The sequence below is a fragment of the Humulus lupulus genome, chromosome 6, assembly GCF_963169125.1.
Source record: "Humulus lupulus chromosome 6, drHumLupu1.1, whole genome shotgun sequence".
Classification (NCBI taxonomy): domain Eukaryota; kingdom Viridiplantae; phylum Streptophyta; class Magnoliopsida; order Rosales; family Cannabaceae; genus Humulus; species Humulus lupulus.
Window position 1 is genome coordinate 5,481,127 of NC_084798.1, and position 25,558 is coordinate 5,506,684.

Sequence of the window (25,558 nt, forward strand, 5' to 3'; positions counted from 1 at the left end):
ATTCAATGTCGGTGCCCACTCACCATTATCCATACCCCATTCTAGCCAACATGATTTGAAAATATGGATATTGAAACACTATTAAAAATCTTCGTTTTAGTCCAAACAAAATTTGTAACTAAAGAAAAATCATTTTACTTATGTCGTCACTAAAAAATTTATGACTAAAAGAATTAGTCATAAAAATTATAATTTGTTGTCGCTAAATGTATTTTTAATCACAACAAATTTTATCACTAACAGTAATGGAATATGACTAAAACTGTATTAATGACAACTTGTGATTAAGTATGAATTTTTAGTTACAAATAATTTTTTGTTGTGACTAAAAGTAGAAATTAGTCGCACAAAATATATGTTGTGACTAAAATATTGTCACTAAAAAGCACATTTAATTGTAGTGAAACGGATAAAAAATAAATAAATTAGAGTAATTAATAAAAATAATTTTTTAATGTTATTTTATGAAGTAATTTTCTTTTGATAATTTTTTTAAAGAAACATGAATTAATACATATTAACTATAAATATATGTATCATTTTACAGAGTAATCCATTTGTGTTTATAAGAATTTTAAGATATTTTATATATTATTAATTGTTTTTGAGCTAGAATCATAAATCTTTATATCATAGCATAATTTAATAACTCATCCGAAAAAAAAATTCTCCAATTTAAAATTAGTGAACCAAATAGCTACTACCATCTTGAACATATATTAACATCTCATCACATCAAAAATTAGGAGACAATCTCATTCTATTTAATTATTAATTAAATCACCCAAATTAATTAATTATGATATCAATTCAAGAGATTATTATTAGTGGAAAAATGATGTATAAAAAGGACAATTTAATTGGTAATCAAGGTTAATATTATATGGAGGCAACTTTAACCTAACAACCAATTTTGTCTACTAATAATTTTTTTCATACCAAATTTTTTTTGTCAAAATAATATATCTAGAGTGATTGAATGTTGAAAAGATTGAGTTTAGTAAGTTATAATTAGTGGGGTCTCAAAGAATAAATATTTGAAATAAACTATATGGAGCCCAGTTGTGCTCAACAATTAAATAATAAAAAGTCCAATATTTAAAACCAATCCATGCATGTGTGTCTACATATATATATATATATATTATAGTACTGTTTTTTTAATTGAAATGATAAAATTGACACTATGAAATGCTTGTGTTCATTCACTCAAATCAACATGATACCCCACACTACACCATAGTTTGTCACTATAACTATACATATAAATATATATACCTTCAATAAAGTTATTTTTGTACTACTGATTTGTTGTGATTATCATGATCAATTTTTGTCACCTTTTTATCTGTCTTTATTCTTTTTAATTTCTTAATTTTGCATAATTAATTTGTCTCCCATAATTAACCTAATGGATATTCATAAAAATATGCATGTCCAATTTTACCCTTGGACTTAGAATTTTATTTCCAAGTTCATCTTCTATAGTGATCAAATTGATTTTATGGAGAATTGATTTTATAATTAAAAGGAGTTTAAAAAATAACTTTAATATTTAAGATCATTTATCATGATTATCTCCATTGAGGATTTTGCAAGATATTTCAAACCCCACTTGACATATTCTTATTTTTAAATATTTTGTAAACTTGCAATAATTCTCTCAATTAAACTCATGTTAAGATCACAGACTAATATTAATAAATTCAACAGAGCATCTCTTAATATATTTTTTTGCAGCAATGTCTCTTAATATTTTCTTTTGAAATAAATATGTGATCACAATTGAGATTTACTAATAAAAGTTAGCCATAATAGACGGTTGGGATTGACTCAGAATATTTTTCATGTCATATCTAAATCAGTTTGAAGACAAATAATTATTTATAAGGAAATTATATGCACCCCAAAAAGGTGTATTTGCTCGTGTTTTCTGTATCCGAATGATTTTTTATGTAATTTATTTTATAATTGTGTATATTATAATTTTTTAATGTATTTTATAAATTTTTAAAAAAAATTTAAATAATTTATTGTGTCGAAAATAAGGTTTAGATAATTTGTTGCACATGTAACTATTTTTTTTTATGTACGTGAAAAGTAATCAGTTTAAACTTTATTTTTGGTACAGTAAATCATCCGGAATTTCCAAAAAAATTGTGGGATGATCTAAATGACTACAATATATACAATCATAAAAAAAATTGTGTCAAATATCATATAAGTACTAAAAACACCAACAGAGTGCACCAAAAAATGAGGGATATAATCTAAAATTTCCATATATATAAATATAGGAAGCGACTAGAACGCATCTATTTTTTTACAACACCAGTGCAGTTAGTTTGTGTTTTCTACACTTCGATAATTTTTTTCCAATTTTTATTTTGTATGTCAGTGTATATCGTATTTATTTAAGATACCCTGCAAATTTTCAAGAAATTCCGAATAATTTATAGTGCCAAAAACAATGTTTAAACAGTTGACTTTTACACGCATATACAAAAAAAAAAAAAAACACGAGTGCAACAAGCTGTTTGAACCCTGTTTTCGGTAGCATATAATTTATTTGGAATTTCTTGAAAATTTGTAAGATGTTTTAGATAACTACAATGCATACCGTCACATAATTTTTTTTTTATTATATCTATTTAGGTACCGAAAATAGAAAAATGATGCATCATCATTGTCCAAAAAATAAAAACGTTCTAGTCGCTCCCAATAAAAATAAATCCACCAAAAATTAATTAAACAACAAATATGTGTGGTAAGTTGGGCATCAATTAAGGTGAGGAACTCATTCCCACATACCAATGGGTGATCCAAATCAAAAAAGGGTCCTCATCATAAAAATCATATATATCATATCCAGAATATCACAATTTACATTGGTCACACATATATATTCATTTACAGATTTATATATATATATATATAAATATCTTATATACATGAAAGGTACATAACATAGCCGTTTGAAGCCCAGAAGTCCTTTGTATCTATGTGAACAACATTATATGTGTATATAGATTGCTAAGATGCTGATCATATATATCAGAAAAAAAAAGCTGATTTGCTCTCTCTTTTCTGATACATGTGATCACTGATCTTTAGGACCAGAAAAAAAATACATCTTTTTTCTCTTCTTAATAATACATATGAACAGTACGTATATGATGAGATTATTACAAAAATACAAAGAGAAAGTTCTCTTTTTTCATGTTAATTACAAATAACTACACCAGTAAAAACAACCTCCTATGTATGCCGTTTTCGTACGTAATGATAATGTTTTTTCCACCGTTGTATAATAATGACTTTTACGAATGTATACATATAAATATATATAAGTTCATTACATGAAACATGTGATGCCTTTTGACTTACATATTTTATTGGAAATTTAACTTATTTTTGTACTACTGTTATTAAGGCTGTGCAAAAAATCAAGAAATTCGAAAAAATTGCTTATAAATCGATGACTAAATACCAAATAAACCCACACTGATGGAACCAAAAATCGCCTAAACCACCCTTAATTCAGTCGGTTTATAATTCAGTGGCGGAACCGACCGACGACCGAATGCACCGAACCGAACGAGTGACAATTTCTAAGTTTGATTATATATTATGTATATAATAAGGTTTATTTAATTATTTATTAATATTGTTAAATATTAAAAAAAAGAAATCATTTAAAAAAAAGATAGAATTTAGGGATTATGGTAACGAGACCATCTCTCTCACTTCTACTCTTTCTCTATCCCTCTCCGTCGCTCATACTCACTCTCTCGTTGTCTTGGGGATTAGGGATTTAGTGTTAAGTGTAGTACTTTGTTTTAAACTGATTAAACCGACATTTATAATGGTAGATTTTTTTAGTTATTGCTACTGGTTGGTCGGTTTTCAGATTGCATCAATCTGAACCGAAAACTGAATTTCAGATTTTAGTATCGTAAAAAATCAACCAAAACGACCCATGCTCAGCCTTAATTGTTATTAAATTTCATGTACAATTAATACTATTAATTATAAACTTATAGTGTTAATTATGAAAAGTATATTATAATTTATAAATAATTATTTTTTATAAAAAATAATTATGCATTCAAAAGATATTAATTTAATAATTAAAGTTATGTATATAAGAGTCAGTTACCCAAAATTTTACTAAACAATACCAATGTGGTATTTTTCCACCAATTAGTTTACACAATATGTACACATACATTTCAAGTTGTAATGTCAAATTTAAATTGACTGTTGAAACTTGATTTTTATGAAAGAAACAAAATAAATTCTCATCACATGGTTTTTTAATTGAAGATAAATGAGAGAAAATATATATATATTTAAAAAAAATGATTGCTCAATTTTTATATAACTCATATAGAATTAAAAAGTTATATAAAATTAAATAAATACGTACATACATATATAATAGAGTTTGAGGATTTGTTTGTTCACTATTTTCCCTCCAAAATCTTTTTTTATAAAGAGTTTGACCTAATTAATTTTTCATATATATAATTTTGACAAGCAATTCAATAACCACTCATTGCAAGCCTTCATATCCCATTGTATTATACAAATTCAAATACAAGATGAGAGTGGGGGGCCATCAAATTGGGTGTTGGTTTTATTAAGTTTGACCATTTACTTAAAATTATTATTTTAAAGTGGAGAAGAGAGAGAGAGAGAGAGAGAGAGAGAGAGAGCTAATTTCTATAATTTAAGTAAAAATGTGAGAATTTTATTTTATCTATCTATATATATATATAAATAGACCAATGAAAGTATTGGAGGGGAAAGTAAGATTTAGTAATAACCCTAGATAGCTAGGGCTTATGTTCATAAAATTATAGAAGAGATTATTATCTGGGCTACTTTGACAAAATGACATATTTTTAAAAATTATTTTATACTCTAATATAGTTTTAATAATTTTTTTGTAAAATAGTCCCTCGTAATTTAGACAGCTAGTTGAAAATTTAGATAGATAGTCGAAAAAGTCAAACAATCGTTCAAAATTTTTAAACAACTAATCAAAAAATTTAAACAATTAATCAAATTTTAAACCGAAATTATTTTACAATAATCTATAAAAAAAAATATACCAATGCAAAATCACTTAAACATAAGAATACTACTCAAAACTTTTTATAATAGGTTATAGGTATACATAATTATCATAATAATTTGGAAGATGATTTGTATTTTATTTATATATATTAATTGTGAAAGTTCCAAATCATTCATTATGATTATGATGATGATAATTGACAAAGATATGCCGCAATTTACTATGAAAGAGATATTATTGGTCAAAAGCTACTAGGGTTTTATTTCTTTTATATATACATATATAAATATAAGAGACACACATGAAGAAACATAAAAGTTGCTTTTGATGAAACCTTTTATGGTTTATTGAGCTTTAATTATTTCAAGAAAGCCCTCCCATGACCAAAGTTTCCATCATTTTTTTTTTCTTTTCTTTTTAATTGATTTCCCCCACATCAAAGTTTTTTTTTTTTAAAAAAACATAAATATATATTTGATTAAAGAAAAAAGACTTTTTTTTGGTTGAAAAACATTATATATTTATATATATATACTCACTTTTTTTTATGTTGTTTCTTTAAGGAGGAAATTAATTGTATATATATGTATAAAGAATTACTTTTATTTAAAAAAAATAAAAATAGAAAGCAATGAAAATCAAAAGGCACTTTTTTTAAGTTGGCCATTAAAATAATAAGAAGATGAAGAAGCACTGACTGGGTTTCAACTTTTAAAATAAAATATTAATTGAAAATGATATTGGCCCAAAATAAAATTAAAAGAAAAAAGAAAGTTCCTTTTTCTTTTTTATTATTATGGCAAATAAACTTTGTCACTTGGATTAATTAGTGGTATGATAAATCATCATTCATATATAGTTACATATCCTATTTTTTTTAATTTGATCCCTTTTACAAAGTTTAATTAAAGTTACAACTTCATTCCAATCACAAAGCAAATAATAGTGTCTTTGGCATATAATTTTTGGGTAATACTATTGATTTTGGCATCTATTTTGCTTTGATTAAATTTCATGACTTATTAGAGAATGAGAGGTAAATAATAAAGTTGTAGTTATTATTTCACATCTCTTTCACATAATAATAATAATAATAATTATTATTATTATTATTTAAGTAACATCATAACTTTTTCTTTAACATATAATTTGGAGGGATTTTATTGGGACTTTTATTCAACGATAATGATAGAATGAGAAGTGAAAAAAGTTATAAAAAACATTCTTAAAATTTAAGATTCTAAATCAAATTATCATGGTATATTAGTCAGTCTTTATAGTAGAAGAATCTTAGTAATAAATACACTCGATGGGCACATTATTTGTATTTTAAAATAAAATAATCACTATTTGATGTCAAATTAATTAGTGTAGGAATATACATGTCAAATTATTATGTTATAATAAGAATTTAATGGACTTTGACCGTGAGAGAAGAAAATTTTAAATAATAATAATAATAAGGTCAAAATATTAATTTTCCTCTCAAATTATAGCAGTTGTAGACTATTACCTCTCAAAAAAATTTCTTACCAAAAAAATGTCCGAAGTATAATATTTGTAGATTTTTATCCTTTTCGTCCAAAATAATAATAGTTTGTTAACATGAAAATTAAAAAATATTATTAATTAATTAATTTTAAACTAAAATTAATATTTCTAAACAAAATTAAAATTTTTAAACTTAACCAAATCTACATTATAAACGTAAATAATCAAACACATGTAGAAATATTGATTTTAATTTTTTTAATTATAATTTAAAATAAATTTAATAATTTTTAACTATTACATTAGTAAACTGATATTATTTTGGATGGAATGAAAAAAAATCTACAAATATTATAGTGTAGAATTATTTTTTGACAAACAAAAAAATTGGGGGCAAAAATATACTAATTCTATAATAATAAAAAATGATTGAAAACTAAAAATTGGGGAAGTATTTATCTTGATTTTAATTATTTTTGTTTTTTTCTCCAAAACCCTAGAAAATTTATGTCACCCAAATCTAGGTACGATTTTTTTCCTTGAGAATGTGAAGTAAATTTTGTAGAAAAACACGTGCATGGTGAAATGTAAGAGAAATTACACAATCTACTACTTTTGGTAAAAATAAATAAATAAATAATTAAAAATGAAGTAAATAAATGAATAAATAATAGTCAAAGGAGGCTAGAAAAAAGTGGGATCTAGAAAAGAACGCATGCATAGGCAGACACGTGTACTGTGAAAGCATGAGTGAGAGTGGGCCCAACCATGGGCCCAACTCTGTCATCCCTGCCACATATCACTCTCACAAGGCTCCCAATGGGCCATGACCCCATGTGTCATGTGTGCATCTGCATACACCATATTATTGCTTCTCACTATTAATTAAATCACTTGTGTCTTGGATTCATTTCTCTATGAATCATTATTCTACAACTTATTTATTAGTATTTTCTTTAAAAAAAATCAATTTTTATAACATTAAAAAAATGTGAGAATAATTTTTGAGAAATAGTTTTTTTTTTCTATAATTAATTTTTTCTGTGTAATACTAATCAATCCAGCCTCATTGGTAAGTACTACAAGATCTCGTATATTGGAACCCATGGTTATTGGAAGCCTCGGCAAAATGATACATTTTTAGAAGTTATTTTGCTATTTTCAGCCTAATTTTGATAATATTTTGCAAAATGATTTTTGACACGCCGATATTTCTAATAGAGATTCCAGACAATCTATCAGGGTTTTCAGTTAGCTGGTCGAAAATTCCAGACACTTTGTTTATATTTCAAACCGAGATCATTTTACAAAAAATGATCAAAACAAAACCAAAGTGTAAAGTAGACTCTAAAAAGATTTATTTCCATTAATTACTATATTTTTAGTCGATTGCATGTGAAAAAATAATAATTACATGTTATTTGAACAGTTAATGAGTGCGTGATAGTTAGGTCGGATTTGTCATCTAGCTCAATTTACATACTATTTTTCTTTATTTTATAGCTTACTCTTAATAGATGAAATTTGATGGCTAATTAAACTCGGAAAATTAGAAGATTATGATATTTTTCTAGTAATAAAGGATTAGGTTTTTGAGGTTGAAGATAAAGAAGAGTGAAAATAAAAGGTTAACGAAGAAACTAATTTGTACTTTTATTATTTTTAGGTTACAAAATGACTGATTCCTCTTTTGGGGTATTAATCTCCTATTTATAAATTGAGATTTACATCAAGAGTAGACAAATTCCATTTTAATTGTGACGGTTCTTAGTTCGTATTTTCAGCACTGATATCACACTAATTTTTAAGAAATTTCAAATAAATCATAGTACCAGAATCATTATTTAAATATTCTATTACAATTCATACTATTGACATTTTTTATTATTCAAATTTTTTTATAAATTGGTGATATTAAAAAAATTAAGATTATAACTATTCACGTACCGAAACACATAAAAATGACACCGAAAAAGTTTCCCTACATTATATTGTTTGAACATGAATATTTATGGGAGAACAATCATTTATTTTGTGTATCATTCCAATCAATTTTATTTATTTTTAAATGAATATTCGTATTAATTTTACACAAGTTTAAACGTCACACTCAAATTTATTTATTTTGTATCATTTATGAGCTTATCTTTTATTTTATTTTTCTTCTATTTTCTACCCAAATAATAACCACCACCACCATGCATGTCCATACACATACACATCATAATAATTACAATAATAGTAATTTCACAGATTTTTATACAACAAAAATAGTAAATAATAAAATAAATAAAAAAAGGACACTTTTTAGAGAGAGAAAGTGGGTCTGTGATTGGTACTATTTTGACTCCCATCAATGAATGAATGCCAACCCCATTGGATTCCCTCACTCACTTCAATTTTTATTTTACCGTTGAAGTCATTTTTCTCAATTTATTTATTTATTTATTTATAGTTTTCCATTTTAAAATTAAAAAAAAATATTATATCTTATTTTATTTCACTCATTGTAATTCGTGTATCGATTAAAAAAAAAAAAAAAAAAGAGCTCACGGGGCAGAATTCTGTTGACGTTGTTGACCGATTTGGTTGATCGAATCTCTCCCATCCGATCGTGGCCATCGTACACGTGTACGGCTGCTGATGCATCCGCACGGGGCTAATCATGCGCTTCGTTGCGTCATGGGCGTGTGCGGTTACGGAGCTTTGGGTCACCGGCGTGTGAGTCGAGTGAGTGGCGGCGTTAAGTTACGGCGTTAAGGAAGATTGCCCATGCTGGTTTTGTAATTACGAGGAAGCTCTACGACAAGGGGCGTCTTACATTGGGAAGACGAAACTTATGTTTAACTTTGAAATTACTAAATTACCCCTGTGTTTGGTTATAATATCTATTAGAGTAACTTAGTTTTGGTACAAATTTAAATTTTATGTTTTTTCTTTGATACATTTTTTTTTTTGCTAAGAAAAAAGAGTTCTCATAGTCCAAATCATTTCCCTATCCTTTTGGCTATATTAGCAATTCCGGGAATCACGTGCCAGTTATAGGGAACTCATATCTCATCCTGCTTTAATTTGGTCAACGTGCCGGTTATAAGAGACTCATATCTCATCCTCCTTTAATTGGATCATCAACAATTGTACCTCAAGAGTTCTAATACCATTAAAGATGGACCGACACAGTATGACCTGACCTCAAAGACCGAGACACATATCGATCCCTCTTGAGTTACCAAGATTGTCTCAAACTTCCCCTCAAAAAAGAAAATGGTCTCAAACTACAAAATTAATAATTTTTTAATATGTTTCTCTCTATGTATTAAAAGTAAAGTAAGGTATTATTTGAATGAGATTAATAAAAATAATATAAGGAAATGCAATTATTGTGTATTAAATTGATATAAATTCTAATTTATTTAGAAGAGTAGCTATTTTACTAAAATAGTAGAAAAATTATTACGGTTAATTAAAAAAAAGAACAAATAAAAGAATGAAATTGTATTTTGTTCCATTCCTTTCCATTATTTTCCATCCAACTAAATTTGACCTAAGTGATAGATTATTGTTGAACTCAATTTTTCTATTTTATTCTTTATCTCACAAATAAAATATCTCAACATTGCCACAGAATTTTATTTGTGAGAGATAATATATAAGAAAAAAAATTAGGCTAATAAATTGGTATATATGTTAACTCAAATTTTGGTCAACGATAATTTTATGAGAAAACGACGAATTTGTGCTTGAAAATAATAGAACTACGAGATTGAAATACAAAAAATAAATAAATAAAAAAGACATAAAAATTTGTTTACATGGTTCAATCAGAAAAATTGACCTATATTTCCAAGACACTTTCATTGATCTCTTTACTAATCACTTAAAAATTAAAAAATCAAATGAACCTAAACCAACATAATTATATAAAAATCACTATCATATAACTCGTTTTTTATACTTTGGAGATCGACTATGTGAATTTTACTTCTCCAAACGATGTGATCTTCTCGCAAACTCTCATGTAATCCGAGTCAAACCATAACCATTAACATAAAAATTATTATCACTATTTTCTTTTAAAATAGTGGTTTTTTTTATAAAAAAAAATATAGACAATTTGTGTACTTAGATTCTACAACAATTGTTAAAAGACTTTAAGAATTTGAATATATTCGTTTATTTATTTATTTTCTGCCCTAATTAGCATAATTCAAAGTAGATGATAATGAAGTATGAAAACCAATCAAAGTGGTATTTTACACCTCATCCAATATTCTCCTCTATCTATTATTATTATTATTAAACATATTAGTATTCAAAGAATAAAGCTATACAATAATATTCTTCATTTAATTATTTTCTTTTATGTTTTATTTTTCATGATTATTTTAACATAATTAGTAAATATAAAAAAAAAACATATTTTGCATGTATAAAATTGAATGGAGCTACTAGGGCATATGTATGGACTATTCCAATCATAAATCACAAACCCTAGTTGTCTTGTATTCAAATAAATAATTATTTATTTTATTTATTTTTGCAAAAGTAACATATAATTTTTCTGATGTGTTTTGGAAAGTTGTGCCTTTTTTATTTTATTTTTTCAGATTAAAAAGGTAAGGATTTGACCATTGTTTTGAGTCTTTATATATAATTACGTATTCTTTTCAATTTTTAATATTATAACCCATGCATGAATGAGTTTCAGTATTAAAATAAAATCAAATCGTAATTAATTATATGCAAAATTATTATTGTTTTTTTAATAAAAAAGATAAGAATTAATTTAGAATTATAGAGAAGTGGAATATAAGAATCTTTGTCTTAAAATAATATTAAAGAAAAAAACATGATCGTAGATGAGACTCCACGCTGTCAGTAGATTCTATCTACTTAAAATCAGTATTTCAGAGTTATTAATTTTTTTTTAATTTTTTTATTCATTGGATTCCATTGTATATTATATGCATATTTATACACTAATTATTATGGTTAAAAAATATAAAAATTATATTGAGGAATAAAGGGTAAAAGAAACCAATTATTCATATTAATCAACACTAGTCCAAGACCATATGTAATGATATCAAATAGTCAATGATATATATATATATATGTATATGCTAATCTTTCATGACCACACAATTATATATACACATTTATTTTCATTATAAATACAGAATTTCATTACAACTTTACATACCCTTTAATGCTATAAATATACATAGCAATAATAATGACCTTTATGTCATACATATATATATGTGGAGGTTTCTATGGTAGGACTTCAAAAAGAGTCTATTGGTAGGGTTCTTTTATATTTTTGACCCGTAAATAATTTTTGGTGTGATTTTTTTTATGATTGAACATCCTATAAATTTTCAGAAAATTCTGAATAGTTTACAGTGCTGAAAATTAGGTTCAAATATGCTATTTTCTACAGGTTTAAAAAAATTAGTCTCGAGTACAACAACCTGTTCTTAAATTAGTTTTCGACACTGTAAATTATTCGAAATTTTCTGAAAATTTGTAGAATGCTCTAAATAATTACAATATACACAGTCATAAAAAAAATCGCGCCGAAAACTGCTTACGGGTTGAGAACACAAAAGAACCTCATCGATAAAGCTCTTTTTGAAGCCTCTCTACCATAAAAATTTCATCTATATATATATAGAGTAATGATATGTGCACCCAAATATTACACATAGTGACGTGTCACTTCTTTTTAAAATAGTAGGTCTCAATTTTAATAAATATGATTGGTTAGGCCAAACTACTAAATTTTAACAACTTTAGGAAAATAATTTTAGAATATTACTAAATTTTATGTGAATTTTCCATTTTTAATTAGTAAATAAGTATTGTACAATATTTTCCATTACCATTATGAAGAAAATCATATGCTTGAAAATTATAATAAACTTGAGCAATAATTAACACAAAAATTATATTTTGTACCAAGTAACAAAAGTAATTATCCCTCTCAAAAAAAAAAAACTAATTAGTTTATTAATTATTGGGTGCTCTTTTAATTAAGAACTTTATTATCTCATGCTAAAGTAATTAAAAAAGTTATGTAACAAATGAGAGGGTGTTAATGTATATATCTACATACATTTCATAGTTAGTTTTCTTATAAAAATTAAAACTAAAAAAAATAATTAATTAGCAAGGGGGCAAATCTGAAATTCTTACAGAAGAATAGGGGTAAAATGGTAAAACGAAGAGAATCGCATATTTATAAGGAAGGGTAAAATTGGAAAAATCGAGAAACGACATGCTTTGAAAACGACAAGAAAAGGTGTTGTGGAACATTGGAAATGTTTTTTCTCTTATTTCTATTTTCTCTTTTTCCTTTTTTGCCCCTCGTGCGTAAAAATCGCATAGAGAGAGAAAGAGAGGTGGGTGTTTAACAAAAGTAGATGGAAAATGACAAGAAAGAGAGAGAAAAAGTAGAGAGAGAAAACAGGACAGGATTTAATGTGAAATGAGAGAGAGAGAGAGAAAATATATATAAATTTTGACAAGTTTTTTAGAGTGAGAAAGTGGGGTGTGTGTGGGCATTGAGGCAGTTTTATTGGAATGTTGTGGAACAGAGCCAAAAATTCCACCTTCACACCAAAGTTCATAACTTTGAGCCCTTTGGGAGGGAGGGAGAGAGAGAGAGAGGTGTAGAGAGATGGTAATGGTGGTGAATGTGGTTTGAGCTCGAGAGTAGTGAGTCTTTTTTAGCTCTGATTAGAACTTGGGTTTGGGTTTTAACAGTGTGAAGTGTGGTGTGGTAGAGCGTGAGAGAGAGCTACTTAAAGCTTCTTCTTCTTCTTCTTCGTTCTCTAATCATTTGGCTTTGAGAGTCTTTTTCCTTGGTGGGTTTTACAGAGATGGGAGATTTGAGTAGAAAAATGAGAGCTTTAATGGTGGTGGTTCTCTGTATATGGAGTCTGGTTTCTCTCTCTTCTTCTTCAGCTGCTCGGTTAAATCCTTCTCGACAAAAGCTTGAGGTTCAGAAGCACCTCGACCGGTTGAACAAGCCCGCCGTGAAAAGCATTGAGGTCCCCCCTTTACTTCTCTCTCTCTCTCTTTCTTTCTATCTCTTCCCACCTCTCTTTTCTCCACTTTTACTTTCTTCACTCATTTAACTTTCTCGTGATGCTCTATGCTACTTTCCCCTCCTTCCGTTTGGTTTCTGGGAAAGTGGTGGGAAACGAGGTTGGAATAAAAATAATAACCCCATTTGGGTAAGCAGTGGGTTCTTCTTCTTTTGGTAAAATCTTGTATAGATTTGAATGCTCTAAGCTGGATTTTCTCAGTACCCAAATGGGGTATGCTCAAATGGGTCTCCTTTTGCTTTTATTCCATCCTATGTTTCCACCATTTTCATGGCCAATTACAAATGTTTTTCTCTGTACAATAATGGCTATAAGAGCTATATCATCTGTCTTCCTCATCTCTCTTCAATAATTCCTTTTGGAGAGAGTTACTGAAGTTGAGTACAGAAGCTTTAATGAGAGTTTCTCAAGTAAAAATTTAATGCTACTAGTTTTTGAGTCAAGCTTTTTTCCCTTGTGAAAAATCCTATTTTTCACTGTACTTGATAACCCATTTTCTCTCAAGTAATTTAATGGCTGTCTTTTGAACCAAACTGATCTAAAATGTTACTTGTTTAACTTTTTCATGGTAAGCAGAGCCCAGATGGAGACATAATAGACTGTGTTCATATCTCTCACCAGCCTGCTTTTGATCATCCTTTTCTCAAAGACCACAAGATTCAGGTTCATTCTTCTCAACCATGAAGCTCTCTCTATTCAATCCTCTTTTCCATTTATTTTCTTCACTTGTTTACATCTGGGGTGTGCTTGATTTTTCAGACTAGGCCAAGCTACCATCCAGAAGGACTGTTCCAAGACAACAAGGTCTCAGAGAATCCCAAAGAAAAGTCAAACCCAATAACCCAGTTGTGGCATGTGAATGGTAAATGCCCTGAAGATACCATACCTGTGAGAAGAACTAAGAAAGATGATGTTCTGAGAGCAAGTTCAGTCAAAAGGTATGGAAGGAAGAAGCACAGATCTATTCCCAAACCAAGGTCTGCAGATCCTGATCTAGTCAATGAGAGTGGTCATCAGGTAATAATAACAAAATTTCAAGATACTGTTGTCTTTATCTCTTTGTGCTCTCTAATGTTATCTTTTCTGGTTTGATCAGCATGCTATAGCTTATGTAGAAGGAGACAAGTACTTTGGAGCAAAAGCAACCATAAATGTCTGGGAGCCTAAGATACAACAGCCAAATGAGTTTAGCTTGTCTCAGCTATGGATTCTTGGGGGCTCTTTTGGTCAAGATCTTAACAGCATTGAAGCTGGTTGGCAGGTACTAATAACTATTTTCACTACCATTTCTACTTCTGAAGTAACCAAATTGAAGAAAAAAGAGAAGTCTTTTATTTATTATTTTTTCATTTTGATGACAACAGGTCAGCCCAGATCTATATGGTGATAACAACACAAGACTTTTCACCTACTGGACTGTAAGCTTCTTCTATAATTGTTTGTTAACCCCTTTTGTTAGTCTTTTTGTTCTCATTCCCTTGTCCATGAGCTCACAAAGTTTTCATCTTTCTTAATTTTTTTTTCAGAGTGATGCATATCAAGCCACAGGGTGCTACAATCTCTTGTGCTCAGGCTTTATTCAAATAAATAGTGAAATAGCAATGGGTGCTAGTATATCACCTGTGTCTGGCTTTAGAAATTCACAATATGATATCAGTATCCTTGTTTGGAAGGTAAAATCCAAAACCTTTTGTATATATATATATATTCATTAAAAAAATAGTAGTGTGGTGACCAGAGTCCAAAAAGTTGATACTGCCAAGAATAGAGGCATGTGGGTGGGAATCAATAAAATTGTCTATCCACAAAGTGAGTTTCTGAGTTTCTTCTCACTAGATTATAAAAAACAAGTAGATAACCATTGTTGGCAAAAATCCACATCAAGTGGGTTTCTTTCTCTTGTGAACAAAACCCAGATGAGGCTTCAGAAACATCATTGTGATTTTTTCACACATGATGAGAATCTTTTGGATCACTTGATTTGCTGATCAATGAAAATAACATCATGTCTCAATAATCTTGTTTTTTCACCTTAATCTAGGCACATAGAGGGTCCACCTTTTAAGATAGTAGGTAGGAGTGTCTAGATTTACAGCTTTTCTCCTCTCAAGTCAGATTATTTAAATGAACCAAATGTGTGTAGTTTTTTTTGACTTATTGTTACCTTTATCTTATTTTATAATAGGATCCAAAAGAAGGGCATTGGTGGATGCAATTTGGGAATGGCTATGTGTTGGGTTACTGGCCATCATTCCTGTTCTCATACTTGGCTGATAGTGCTTCCATGATTGAGTGGGGAGGTGAGGTTGTGAACTCAGAGCCAGATGGTCAACACACCTCTACTCAAATGGGAAGTGGTCATTTCCCTGAGGAAGGTTTTGGCAAAGCAAGTTACTTCAGAAACATTCAAGTTGTAGATGAATCAAACAATCTCAAGGCACCTAAAAGCATTGGTACATTCACTGAAAAATCCAACTGTTATGATGTCCAAACTGGAAGTAATGGTGATTGGGGTCATTTCTTTTACTATGGAGGACCTGGTAGAAATCCCAATTGCCCTTGAAAGTAAAAAATAAATAATTACCCATTTTACCCTTTCATCTTCTTCTTCTCTTCTTCCTCTTTTCCCTATGTATCATTCAACCTAGTGCAATGCCCTTCTCTCTTTGTATACCCTTTTCTTCTTATTTTACTCTTTAGATTGGGATTAGTAACAACATGTGACCCTTTCTGTAGTGGGAAGTTTTGACTCTTTTTTTTTTTTTACTACTAAAAGATTCTCCATGTAAGTGGGTGGGGACTAGGGATATGGCCAAGTTTCTCAAAAGCTTAAAGAAACAGGCCTTTTTAATAGTAGTCTGTCTTTCTAGTCTCTCCTTTGTATTCTATTTGTTTGTTTACTCCTCTCTTGGAGTGGCTTTGTTAATTAATGAAATTAATGAATGAATGAATTGGGTCCATGGCAACAAGTTTACAATAACAAAGTGTGTTACTCTTTTGTTTTCTTTTCCAAAAAAATAAAATACATTTGCTTAGTAAGTGTCATATAATTAGGGTTTTTAACATAAACATCCCTAGTTTTTCAATATTTGTCTCTTAATAATTTTTTTAATCAAGTTTTGAGTTTTGAAAACATAGATAAATGAGTTTGTAGTTTATTTTCTCATAATTTTAGATTTGATTTTGGGTAAAGTTAGTTAATTTATATTCAATGTATACTCAAGTAAAATTGAAAGGTAAAGATTTAGGTCATGTTTGGTTGAAAGATTTATTCAATTTATTTGTTAGGTTATTCAAGCATTAATTACTACAATGATGTGTAAGTGTGCTAAACTGATATGTCACTATATGTAATGATTAGGTGGATAAATTGTCATGTTACTGTGTGTAATGTTTAAGTACATATTTTTTGTGCACGTATCATTATACTATAATGAAATGGATTATATACTATTTTGGTAGAATGACAACCATTCTAATACATAACAAATTTTATTTGATTAATTTTTGTTATTTTTATTATTCCCAACAAGTACCTTAATTGTTAAACAATGAAAACATTAAAATTTGAGAAAATGTGTATAATAAAATTCCATATAATTAAATATATTTCTATAATTAAAACTTGTGTATAAAATGTTGATAAAAAATAAGCCTTCAAAAGAGAATATGCTGCTCAAAAAGTTGTGTAGATGAGATTAGATATGGATGCTTATGAGTGGAAGTGGCTGACAAAGCTTTACAATCTCAATGCATTCATTCCTTTTCCCTAATTTTTCAACTTGCCCCCAAAAAAAGTATATGAAAAACAAAAATTATATAATAAAAATTGAAAAGAAACAAAGCACTTTGATGAAGTTCCCACTCACCCACAATACAAGCACTTAATGACCTTTTTGAGATCCATTAGATTAGAGAGGCTCATACCTACAATTGTTTGTTAGGGACAAGTTCCAAACTTTAGTAGATAGATTCCTTTGAGCCTAAATCAAAAGGGTTTTTCTAAAGTGAAATCCATTCCTTGGAAAGACTTTTGCTTTGTATAAATAGAAAGAAAAAAAATTAAAAATTGCATATGCAATTCCAAAGTCATTTTCAACCAACTAACTACTATTGGAAAAAGAAAATAATATGTTGTTGCCAACTAACATGTAACACTATAAAGAGTGGTTTTATGGAGAGTGCCAATCAATTATGACTTTTTTCCAAACCTTTCTATTGAAACTTGATTGTATTTGTTTGTGTGGGTGTATGCTTTTATTTATTAATAATATGATATATACAGGGAACAACTACAACGCATCTTTTTTTTTTTTGCAATATTGGTATATTCATTTTTTATTTTCGGCACCTGGATAGATATAATCCCAATTTTTTTATATGACGGTATACATTGTAAGTATTTAGAATATCCTGCAAATTTTCAAGAAATTCTGAATAGTTTACGAAGCCGAAAACAGAGTTCAAACTGTCAAATTTTACACTCGTACACAAAAAAATAGGCACACGTGCTACAGACAGATTAGACTTTGTTTCAGTACCATAATTTATTTAGAATTTCTTGACAATCTGTAGGATATTATGTACAATATAATATAAAACAAAAATTGGATTATAACTATTCAGGTACCGAAATAGAAAAATGATGCATCAGTATTGCAAAAAAAAAATGCGTTGTAGTCGGTCCCTCTCCTCTTTTATATATATATATATATAAGAGTTGTTTTAAAAAAAAAAATAGTAAAAAAGAAAAGGTCCTTTTTTTTTGGGAAAAAAAAAGGCTCCTTTATATGTTTTTAAAAAAGAAATTGGAAGGCCCATTGTTAGATTTAGTAAACCATTTAATGGGCTTTTCTCCTTTTCAAAATGTGATGAAAAAGAGCAATGCTTTGAAAAATATTTTGGTACCACAAGATTTGAGCATATTGTTGACTTTTATTAGATGAAATATAGTTGACAATAATAATAAACTATATTTAGATTTGAGATAACATGACAAAGATTTTAAAGAATTTATGTTGAAGTACATTATTTTCCCTAAAATGGGGTATTTAATAATTAAGATTTGAAAATTCTAAAAATATTATAATTATTGTGTTCTGAAAAATAAATAAATATCTCAACTCAACAACTCAACCAAGATTATGAACACTTAGAACTTAGCAGGCCCTACTTTTGCTTAGGAATTTGAAATCACAACGGCTACTTTTTAATGCTAAGGCAGAATCCCATATCCCTATGTAAGTGAGTGAAAATAAAAGAGCAATTTTTTAAAGGCAAGAAAAAAAAAATATTTACACTAAAGAAATACCTTTTAAAAATAATTGAGATCCTTACTGAAAACCTGACAAAAGAAAAAATAAATAAAAAATCTAATATTTTTCTTAAGGGGAAATCCAACCACAAATTGCATTTTGGTGTTTATTCTACACAAAAATAGTGAAATTTTAGCATCATAATTTTTTTCCATTCCAATCATAACACCAACATTTATACAAAAAAATATTTTCTTAATTATTAAATTATTTTATTAATCCATAACACAAAGTTATACTAAAATTATAACACAAATAATATATATTTAAAGATATTAATATAAAATTTCAAAAAGAACAATAATGTTGCGACACTCTAGATCAGCACAAAAATAGTGCAACATATATTATGCGGTTGGATTATTTTTTGTGTTAAAATCACACTATATATGCAATATAAGGGCAGTTCTAACCGGACTGCAAAACAATAAATATAATGCTAAAAAGACATAAAATTAAATTCAACTCAACTGCATTTATCCCACCATTATATTGTCAAGCTGCAGTACCCCGCTAAATATAGTAGAGTACTGTAGCAACGGCAAAAAAAAAAATTTCCTATTTTGTTTTTTATATTAGTATTTAATAATAAATATATATGTATATTATTTTATATATAAGATAAAATAATACAATAATAAATAATGTACTGTTTGGTGTAATTTTTGATGTTATGGTTGGAATGAAAAAAAAGTATGAAACTAAGATTCCTTAGTTTTGGTATTGGAGCAACACCGCATATGGTGTTATGGGTTGGAGATGACCTAAGAGAAAGTCTAATAGGACTGCATTCCTATATTTTGTTGTTGTTTTAACAACATACCAAACCCAATCGAACTCCAAAAATCACCTCATTTTGTCGAAATGCTACAATGTCCCACCATAACATGGCATTTTTTTTACATATTTTTTTATATTAATATTTTATAAATACATCTATGTGTATATTATTTTATTTATAAAATAAATTAATATAATAATATAAAATATTTTTTTGTATAAATTTTAGTGTTGTGATTGGAATAGAAAAAAATAATAGTGCTAAAATTTTATTATTTTGGTGTTAATTTAACATCAAAATGACTTTGATGGTTGGAGTTGGCCTAACATCTTGTTGGATTTGGCCTAAATATAATACTTAATTAGTTTTTGCCTTATTAGAGAAAGTGATTAGAGTATCTGCAATGCAGTTGCTATGAATAATATATGGGTCTCCATGTCATAAAGTTGCTCACGAAAGTTGTCGAAAAGTGGCTATGTTGCCATTTTTTTTTATAAAAGTATTTCCAATTACGTGGATGAGAGAAAATAATATATTAAAATTTTTGGCAACAAAATAGATTGTCACCATTGGAGATGCATTAGCTTAAAGAACATAGCTTAGGTTACATATTCAAAATCTAAAAAATTGAATAAAATATGAGTATACAAAATGAAAAAAAAATAAAAAAACCACTTGTTTTATTAATTGGATTATAATTCATAAAATAAATATGTGACCTTTATAGTAGAAGAAAAATCAATACTTATCAACAAATTCATGTACATATTAGAACTTTCTTTCTCTCATTTTTTATATCATGTGCCATAATTATTCGTTGTTACAATTTCAAAACAACAAATCATGAATAATTTTTTTTTATGTAATTTGTAAAATTAAGAAGTTTTGCCGTCAATATTTCAATAAACTTTTTCTATAATTTTCAACCCAAATAACCATTAAATTTATAGTCACATAGATTATTCATAATTTCTTCTTTTTTTCAGGAATTTTATTTTTTATTGATCATTTTATTATTCAATTTCTTTAGTTGTTTCCCAAATTATTAAAAGCAGTCCATGGAAGCTAATTTATTCTATAATACAGATCTGAAAATTAAAATTTATCCAAATTATCACAATTTAAAGTAATTTAAAAAAGAAAAAACCAAAATATATATTTATAGGTATATAAGGTAACTTTATAATATACTATACTTAAAACTAATCAAACTTGGTTTGGTGGAGACTACCACACTGGTCATATTGTAAATTTTTTGTAACCCTTATAAAAACAATCAAACAAAAACAATTATAATTTTATAATAACATAAAATAAAATAATTTTATTTAAGTTTATAAAAAGAATTATAATTTTAATATGATTTTGATATATTATTTTGCTAAAAAGGAAATATTTAGTTAATTAGTTAATTAGTTTTTTGAATTGAAAGGACACAATATTTAATTTTTTATGGGGTATTGGGTCTACAAATATGGTAAAATCAAACTGATACTATATTTTTGCTCCAATGGAGAAACTTTATTTTGAAGCATTTGGAGCCAATTTCTACCAACTTATGATGTAATAAACTTCATTCAGTTTACCATTTCTAACCAAAATAAGACATTTAGCACTTTTGAGCTCTCTGCATAAATCCCATTGAAAATTACTTTACAAATGGCACCCCTGAACAAACTCGTCGAGCATAATCATCATACTGCGAACCAAAGAACCTTCTCAAGAAATACTCTTCGTATGGAATCCGTCTATAAAAGAATCGCCAAACAACAACTGCGAATCCAATTGTCGACAATGGATTACAAAGCATTATCTGTGTACCAACTGACCAGATGAGGAAACCGGTGTATCCTGGATGACGAACAAATCTGTAGACTCCATGTGTAACTAGTTCGTGACGCTCGTCACGATTAGTCCTGATAAGATGTGTGAAGGCATTACCAGCCGTTATGATCGCCATCTTACGTATGATTTCTCCTATAACTACCATGGCGAGCCCTGTGTAGCAAATCCACCAATGCTCCTTCAGCCCGGGGACTAAGAGGATTTCAACAATATACTCCAACATTGAGAAGAGCATCGCGAAAATATAGCCTTTGCTTATGAGAAGAGATCCGAGTGTAACATTTGGTCTGCCGTGAAAGGCAACTGCTAATAGGTACTCAGAAGTATGAAAAAATACTACTGCTGCTAAAAACATCTGAAACAACTGTGTAATAGCTGTTGGAGTGAAAACTTGTGCCATTTTTGATGACGATACGAGTAGAAGAGAATCGAATTGTCCAAAAGGCAGCAGCGCTTTGACGTAACCTATTTATTCAGTTTTCGTCTCAGTAAAGATCTAAAGCAAGCACCATTATTTCCTCTTTGTAAGATGCAGCAATTAACAAGTTTGGTTCAAACCTGAAATGCTTGACATTAGCAATGAAGTTTTCTGCAAAAGAAGGATTGAAAGAGAATAGTAAAACACAGCTCATTATTGGCAAAATTGAAAGAAAGAAAGAGAGAGACGTATATGATTTCGATTGAGTCTTTTTCTATGAGTAGCATTCAATAAAGCAAACACAAATACATTATAAAAGCTAACCAATAACGGTTTGAAGGACAAAGCAATTAACGCTTTTATCTTATGCTCATTCAGGCTCTGAAATATGCTAGTTAAAAGAAAATAAAAATCCATGCAAGTGAATACACATTTCATAAGAAAATTTTACTCACATGCCCAAATTGCTTGCCACTCAAAAACTGCATATTGATGAAACTTCATATCCCCCGCAGAAGTATGGTCCAAGTAGCATTGTTTAAGAGGCCATATCCTAAAGTGTAAAGATGCAGCCATCAGAAGTTAGTTTCCAAACAAATCCGATCGATCCAGCCATGAGACCTTGGAGGACCGAACCCACGTGTGTGGCGAAATACGGGGATAACTTGTATCCTTATCACAAATCACACTAGCGTTGACAGAAAAAGAAAACAAAATAATTGTTTAGAAGGACACCATCACCATTATCAGCAGACAGAGCATGCAAATGTTGGCCTATTGATGCTTCTGTTCTTGCATTTTGTTAGTTCGAAATTCATAAAACAATGCACTCCACTTAACAGAAGGTAAAGAATCACTCCAGCAATCCAAACCGATATTACAAACTTCTCGTGGAGATTAAGCATGATCTTGTTCTAACACAGTAATATGAATCAATATGAAAAAAAGATTTATCACACTCTACATCTGTTACAGACGAGTCTTCAAGAAAGAACAAAACAACTTAAAACGGATAGTTCACATTAAAAACAATAATGCATGAAGAGACCCAATACTAATGCTTGTAGTTTCCTCTTGGAATATACCTAAGCAAAAGAGAAACCCATAAAAAAAAATAAACAAAAAAGCTTAGGGGCGGTGAGGAATCCATCAAAAACAATAAACAATGCATATATATATATATAATTATATGCAGATTAAAGACCAAATCAAACTCCTGGAAAGAAAAACAAACCCCAGAAATTCAGAAGTCCGGCCTCCTAACAGTCACGCACAAACATTTAAATATATAAATATATATATATATATATGTGTGTGTCTATAAAACATTCAGAGTGAAACCAAAGTTTATCAATACCGTATGGCTGATGATGGCAAGAACGAGAGGAGAGGAGAGGGAGATCTTGAGTTATCGACAATTTTCTTGATTGGTTTTGGTTGAAAAGCTTGGCAATTGAGCATATATACCTCATTATAAAAAAGGAAGTATTATACCACACTTTAGTTAGCTCCTAAATTAATAAAACTTTAGAAGTCATTGAGGAATTATATCAAACACTTTGTATGCACACAAATTATGTCAAAAAAAAAAAAACCTTCCACACTTAAGGTACACCTTATCACAATAGAACACCCATAAAAATCTGTATATATAATAAATCATAAACTCAAAATAGAAAAAATAAAAAACTCAACCATAAGTAAATTTGCATTTCCCAGTTAGAAACTCACTTTCTATTTTTTGGTACACTTTTAAACCTACACACTTTTTAACATTGTAAAGAAAAGATCACATCCTTATCTGAAATAAAGCCCAATAAATCACACACTTTCTCTTAACAATCTAGTAGAATTAGTGTACATGGTGCAGTTACTCAAACAAGCACCCAAAAATAAATAATATAAGGTTACCCATTTACTGAGGGTTAGGACGAACAAGGAGTAAGAGTGAGGAATTGAAAGACAAGTTTCTCTTACTCATTCATTTGGTGCTGCAATCCTTCTGCAACTAAGAGCCACCATTGATGAAGCTGTGAAGAAGAGAAGATTTACAAATAATAATAAGAAGAAGAGAAGGCAGAACAATAAAAGCAACATAACACAATAGACAGGTGAGTTCAAATTTGAAAACAGTTTCTGAATCATTCAACATATTTTTTATTTTCAAATTCATTAAATTGGATTTGGTTTTGGTTGAAAAACTAGTTTCCTTTCCTAAAAGGGTGAATTTGAATAAAAAAAAATCCAAACTTGACGATTGAGTAAGTGTTTTTGAAAAATGTGCGTGAAGTTTCGAAAAATTGGCAGAAATTTGTAAAACAATGATCAGAATGAATAAAATCCAAAACTTGCTATTCTTAACTCATCATCATTATCATCAACCATATAAATATTCTCTAATTTCCCATCTATCTATTTAAACTATTGAATTGAATTAAAAATCCCATACATTTTCACTCTCCTGAAACATGACCTATCTATCTAGGTTTTCCTTTTTCTTCCTTTTAAGTCGATCAAATCAAAGAACAAGTAAATTTTAATAAAACAACAAATCAGCAATGTATATGAAATCTATAAGTGACGAGAGGATGATGAACACTCACCAGGGAAGATGAGCAACCAGCGAATCGTGATTGCAGAGCGGCGGAGGCGGCGGGCGGCGGAGGAAGATGAAGATGAGGACTTAGGAGGAGGAGAAAGCACAGAACTTGCTTTTGAAAAATATGGTAAGAATATTCTCAGTAAAATAAATTGTATTTGTAAGTGAAACCAAATTTCTAACTAACAAAATTTTCAAAATAAGAAAAAATACAATATTTTTCAATAAAAATTTTAAACTCTCGTATTTAATGAAAATTCTCTTTCAAAAATGAGTAATTAATCAATATTTTTATGTGTGCCTCTATTTTTCCCATTTTTTATTCTTAACATAGATTTCTTTAAAAATAACAATTTTTTCTTTTATAATATTTTTTTCTTTAAATATTGGAAGATAATCAATCATTATCATAAGGGTATAAATGGGTCGGCTCGACCCATATTTTTGTGCCCCGCGCTGTGGCGTGCCTAAATTCGAGCTATCGCTTTACTCATTCGTACTCACTTTTAAGCCTATATTTGTACCCATTTTATTATTATTAAAATAGAGGTGAGATGGGGATTTGTACCCCCACATGCACTTCAATAATCAATGAGCTAACTACTAAGCTAAATACATTTATTTGTATATATTATTCAACAATACTTTACACATAATTATATTAAAGATAATTATTGTTACTTGCACTTTCCGAGTGACTGAACACGCGCTTATTCTAGCCAGCACGTGCATCTCCCAACTATACTTGTTAGTTGATAACCTTGTGAATCAAGCGATCATCTGAGACCAAATCATTAAAATAACCCGCTCAGAGGGTAGCTCAAAGGTTAACCCCCCGAGTAGCACACCTACCTCCCATTAGGAATCTACCAACTTAACTCTCTGTTGGAAATTTCCTCCATGTGTCATCACAA

At 28.7% G+C, this 25,558-nt stretch overlaps 2 protein-coding genes across 5 annotated transcripts; one reads left to right on the forward strand and one right to left on the reverse strand.

Annotated features, from left to right (window-relative positions):
- Positions 1-13,110: 13,110 nt before the first annotated feature.
- Positions 13,111-16,670, forward strand: LOC133781501 (protein neprosin-like). Its single transcript, XM_062220526.1, has 7 exons — positions 13,111-13,629; positions 14,263-14,349; positions 14,446-14,703; positions 14,783-14,947; positions 15,051-15,104; positions 15,213-15,359; positions 15,872-16,670. Exons 1-7 carry the CDS (start codon positions 13,459-13,461, stop codon positions 16,247-16,249), a joined length of 1,260 nt encoding a protein of 419 aa, XP_062076510.1. The 5' UTR covers positions 13,111-13,458; the 3' UTR covers positions 16,250-16,670.
- Positions 16,671-21,245: 4,575 nt separating this feature from the next.
- On the reverse strand, positions 21,246-24,804 carry LOC133781502 (protein-S-isoprenylcysteine O-methyltransferase B-like). Of its 4 annotated transcripts, none has more exons than XM_062220527.1 (5): positions 24,649-24,804; positions 24,023-24,075; positions 22,501-22,598; positions 22,186-22,216; positions 21,246-22,092 (listed from the first exon to the last, which is right to left on the reverse strand). In XM_062220527.1, exons 3-5 carry the CDS (start codon positions 22,531-22,533, stop codon positions 21,431-21,433), a joined length of 726 nt encoding a protein of 241 aa, XP_062076511.1. In that variant the 5' UTR covers positions 22,534-22,598; positions 24,023-24,075; positions 24,649-24,804; the 3' UTR covers positions 21,246-21,430. The 4 variants fall into 4 exon arrangements, with proteins under 4 accessions (XP_062076511.1, XP_062076512.1, XP_062076514.1 ...); XM_062220528.1 differs by having other exon boundaries at positions 22,501-22,733; XM_062220530.1 differs by lacking the exon at positions 22,186-22,216 and having other exon boundaries at positions 21,246-22,185.
- Positions 24,805-25,558: the final 754 nt, after the last annotated feature.

What these genes read in the sequence shown, in the direction of transcription:
- LOC133781501 (XM_062220526.1), top strand. Translation starts at nt 13,459, where the DNA reads ATGGGAGATTTGAGTAGAAAAATGAGAGCTTTAATGGTGGTGGTTCTC. An exon ending in GCATTGAAGCTGGTTGGCAG is followed by an intron (nt 14,948 to 15,050) that starts GTACTAATAACT and finishes TGATGACAACAG; the next exon opens with GTCAGCCCAGATCTATATGG. An exon ending in TCAGTATCCTTGTTTGGAAG is followed by an intron (nt 15,360 to 15,871) that starts GTAAAATCCAAA and finishes ATTTTATAATAG; the next exon opens with GATCCAAAAGAAGGGCATTG.
- LOC133781502 (XM_062220527.1), bottom strand. Translation starts at nt 22,533, where the DNA reads ATGCAGTTTTTGAGTGGCAAGCAATTTGGGCAT. An exon ending in GTGGCAAGCAATTTGGGCAT is followed by an intron (nt 22,217 to 22,500) that starts GTGAGTAAAATT and finishes CTTCTTTTGCAG; the next exon opens with AAAACTTCATTGCTAATGTC. An exon ending in GCTAATGTCAAGCATTTCAG is followed by an intron (nt 22,093 to 22,185) that starts GTTTGAACCAAA and finishes CTGAATAAATAG; the next exon opens with GTTACGTCAAAGCGCTGCTG.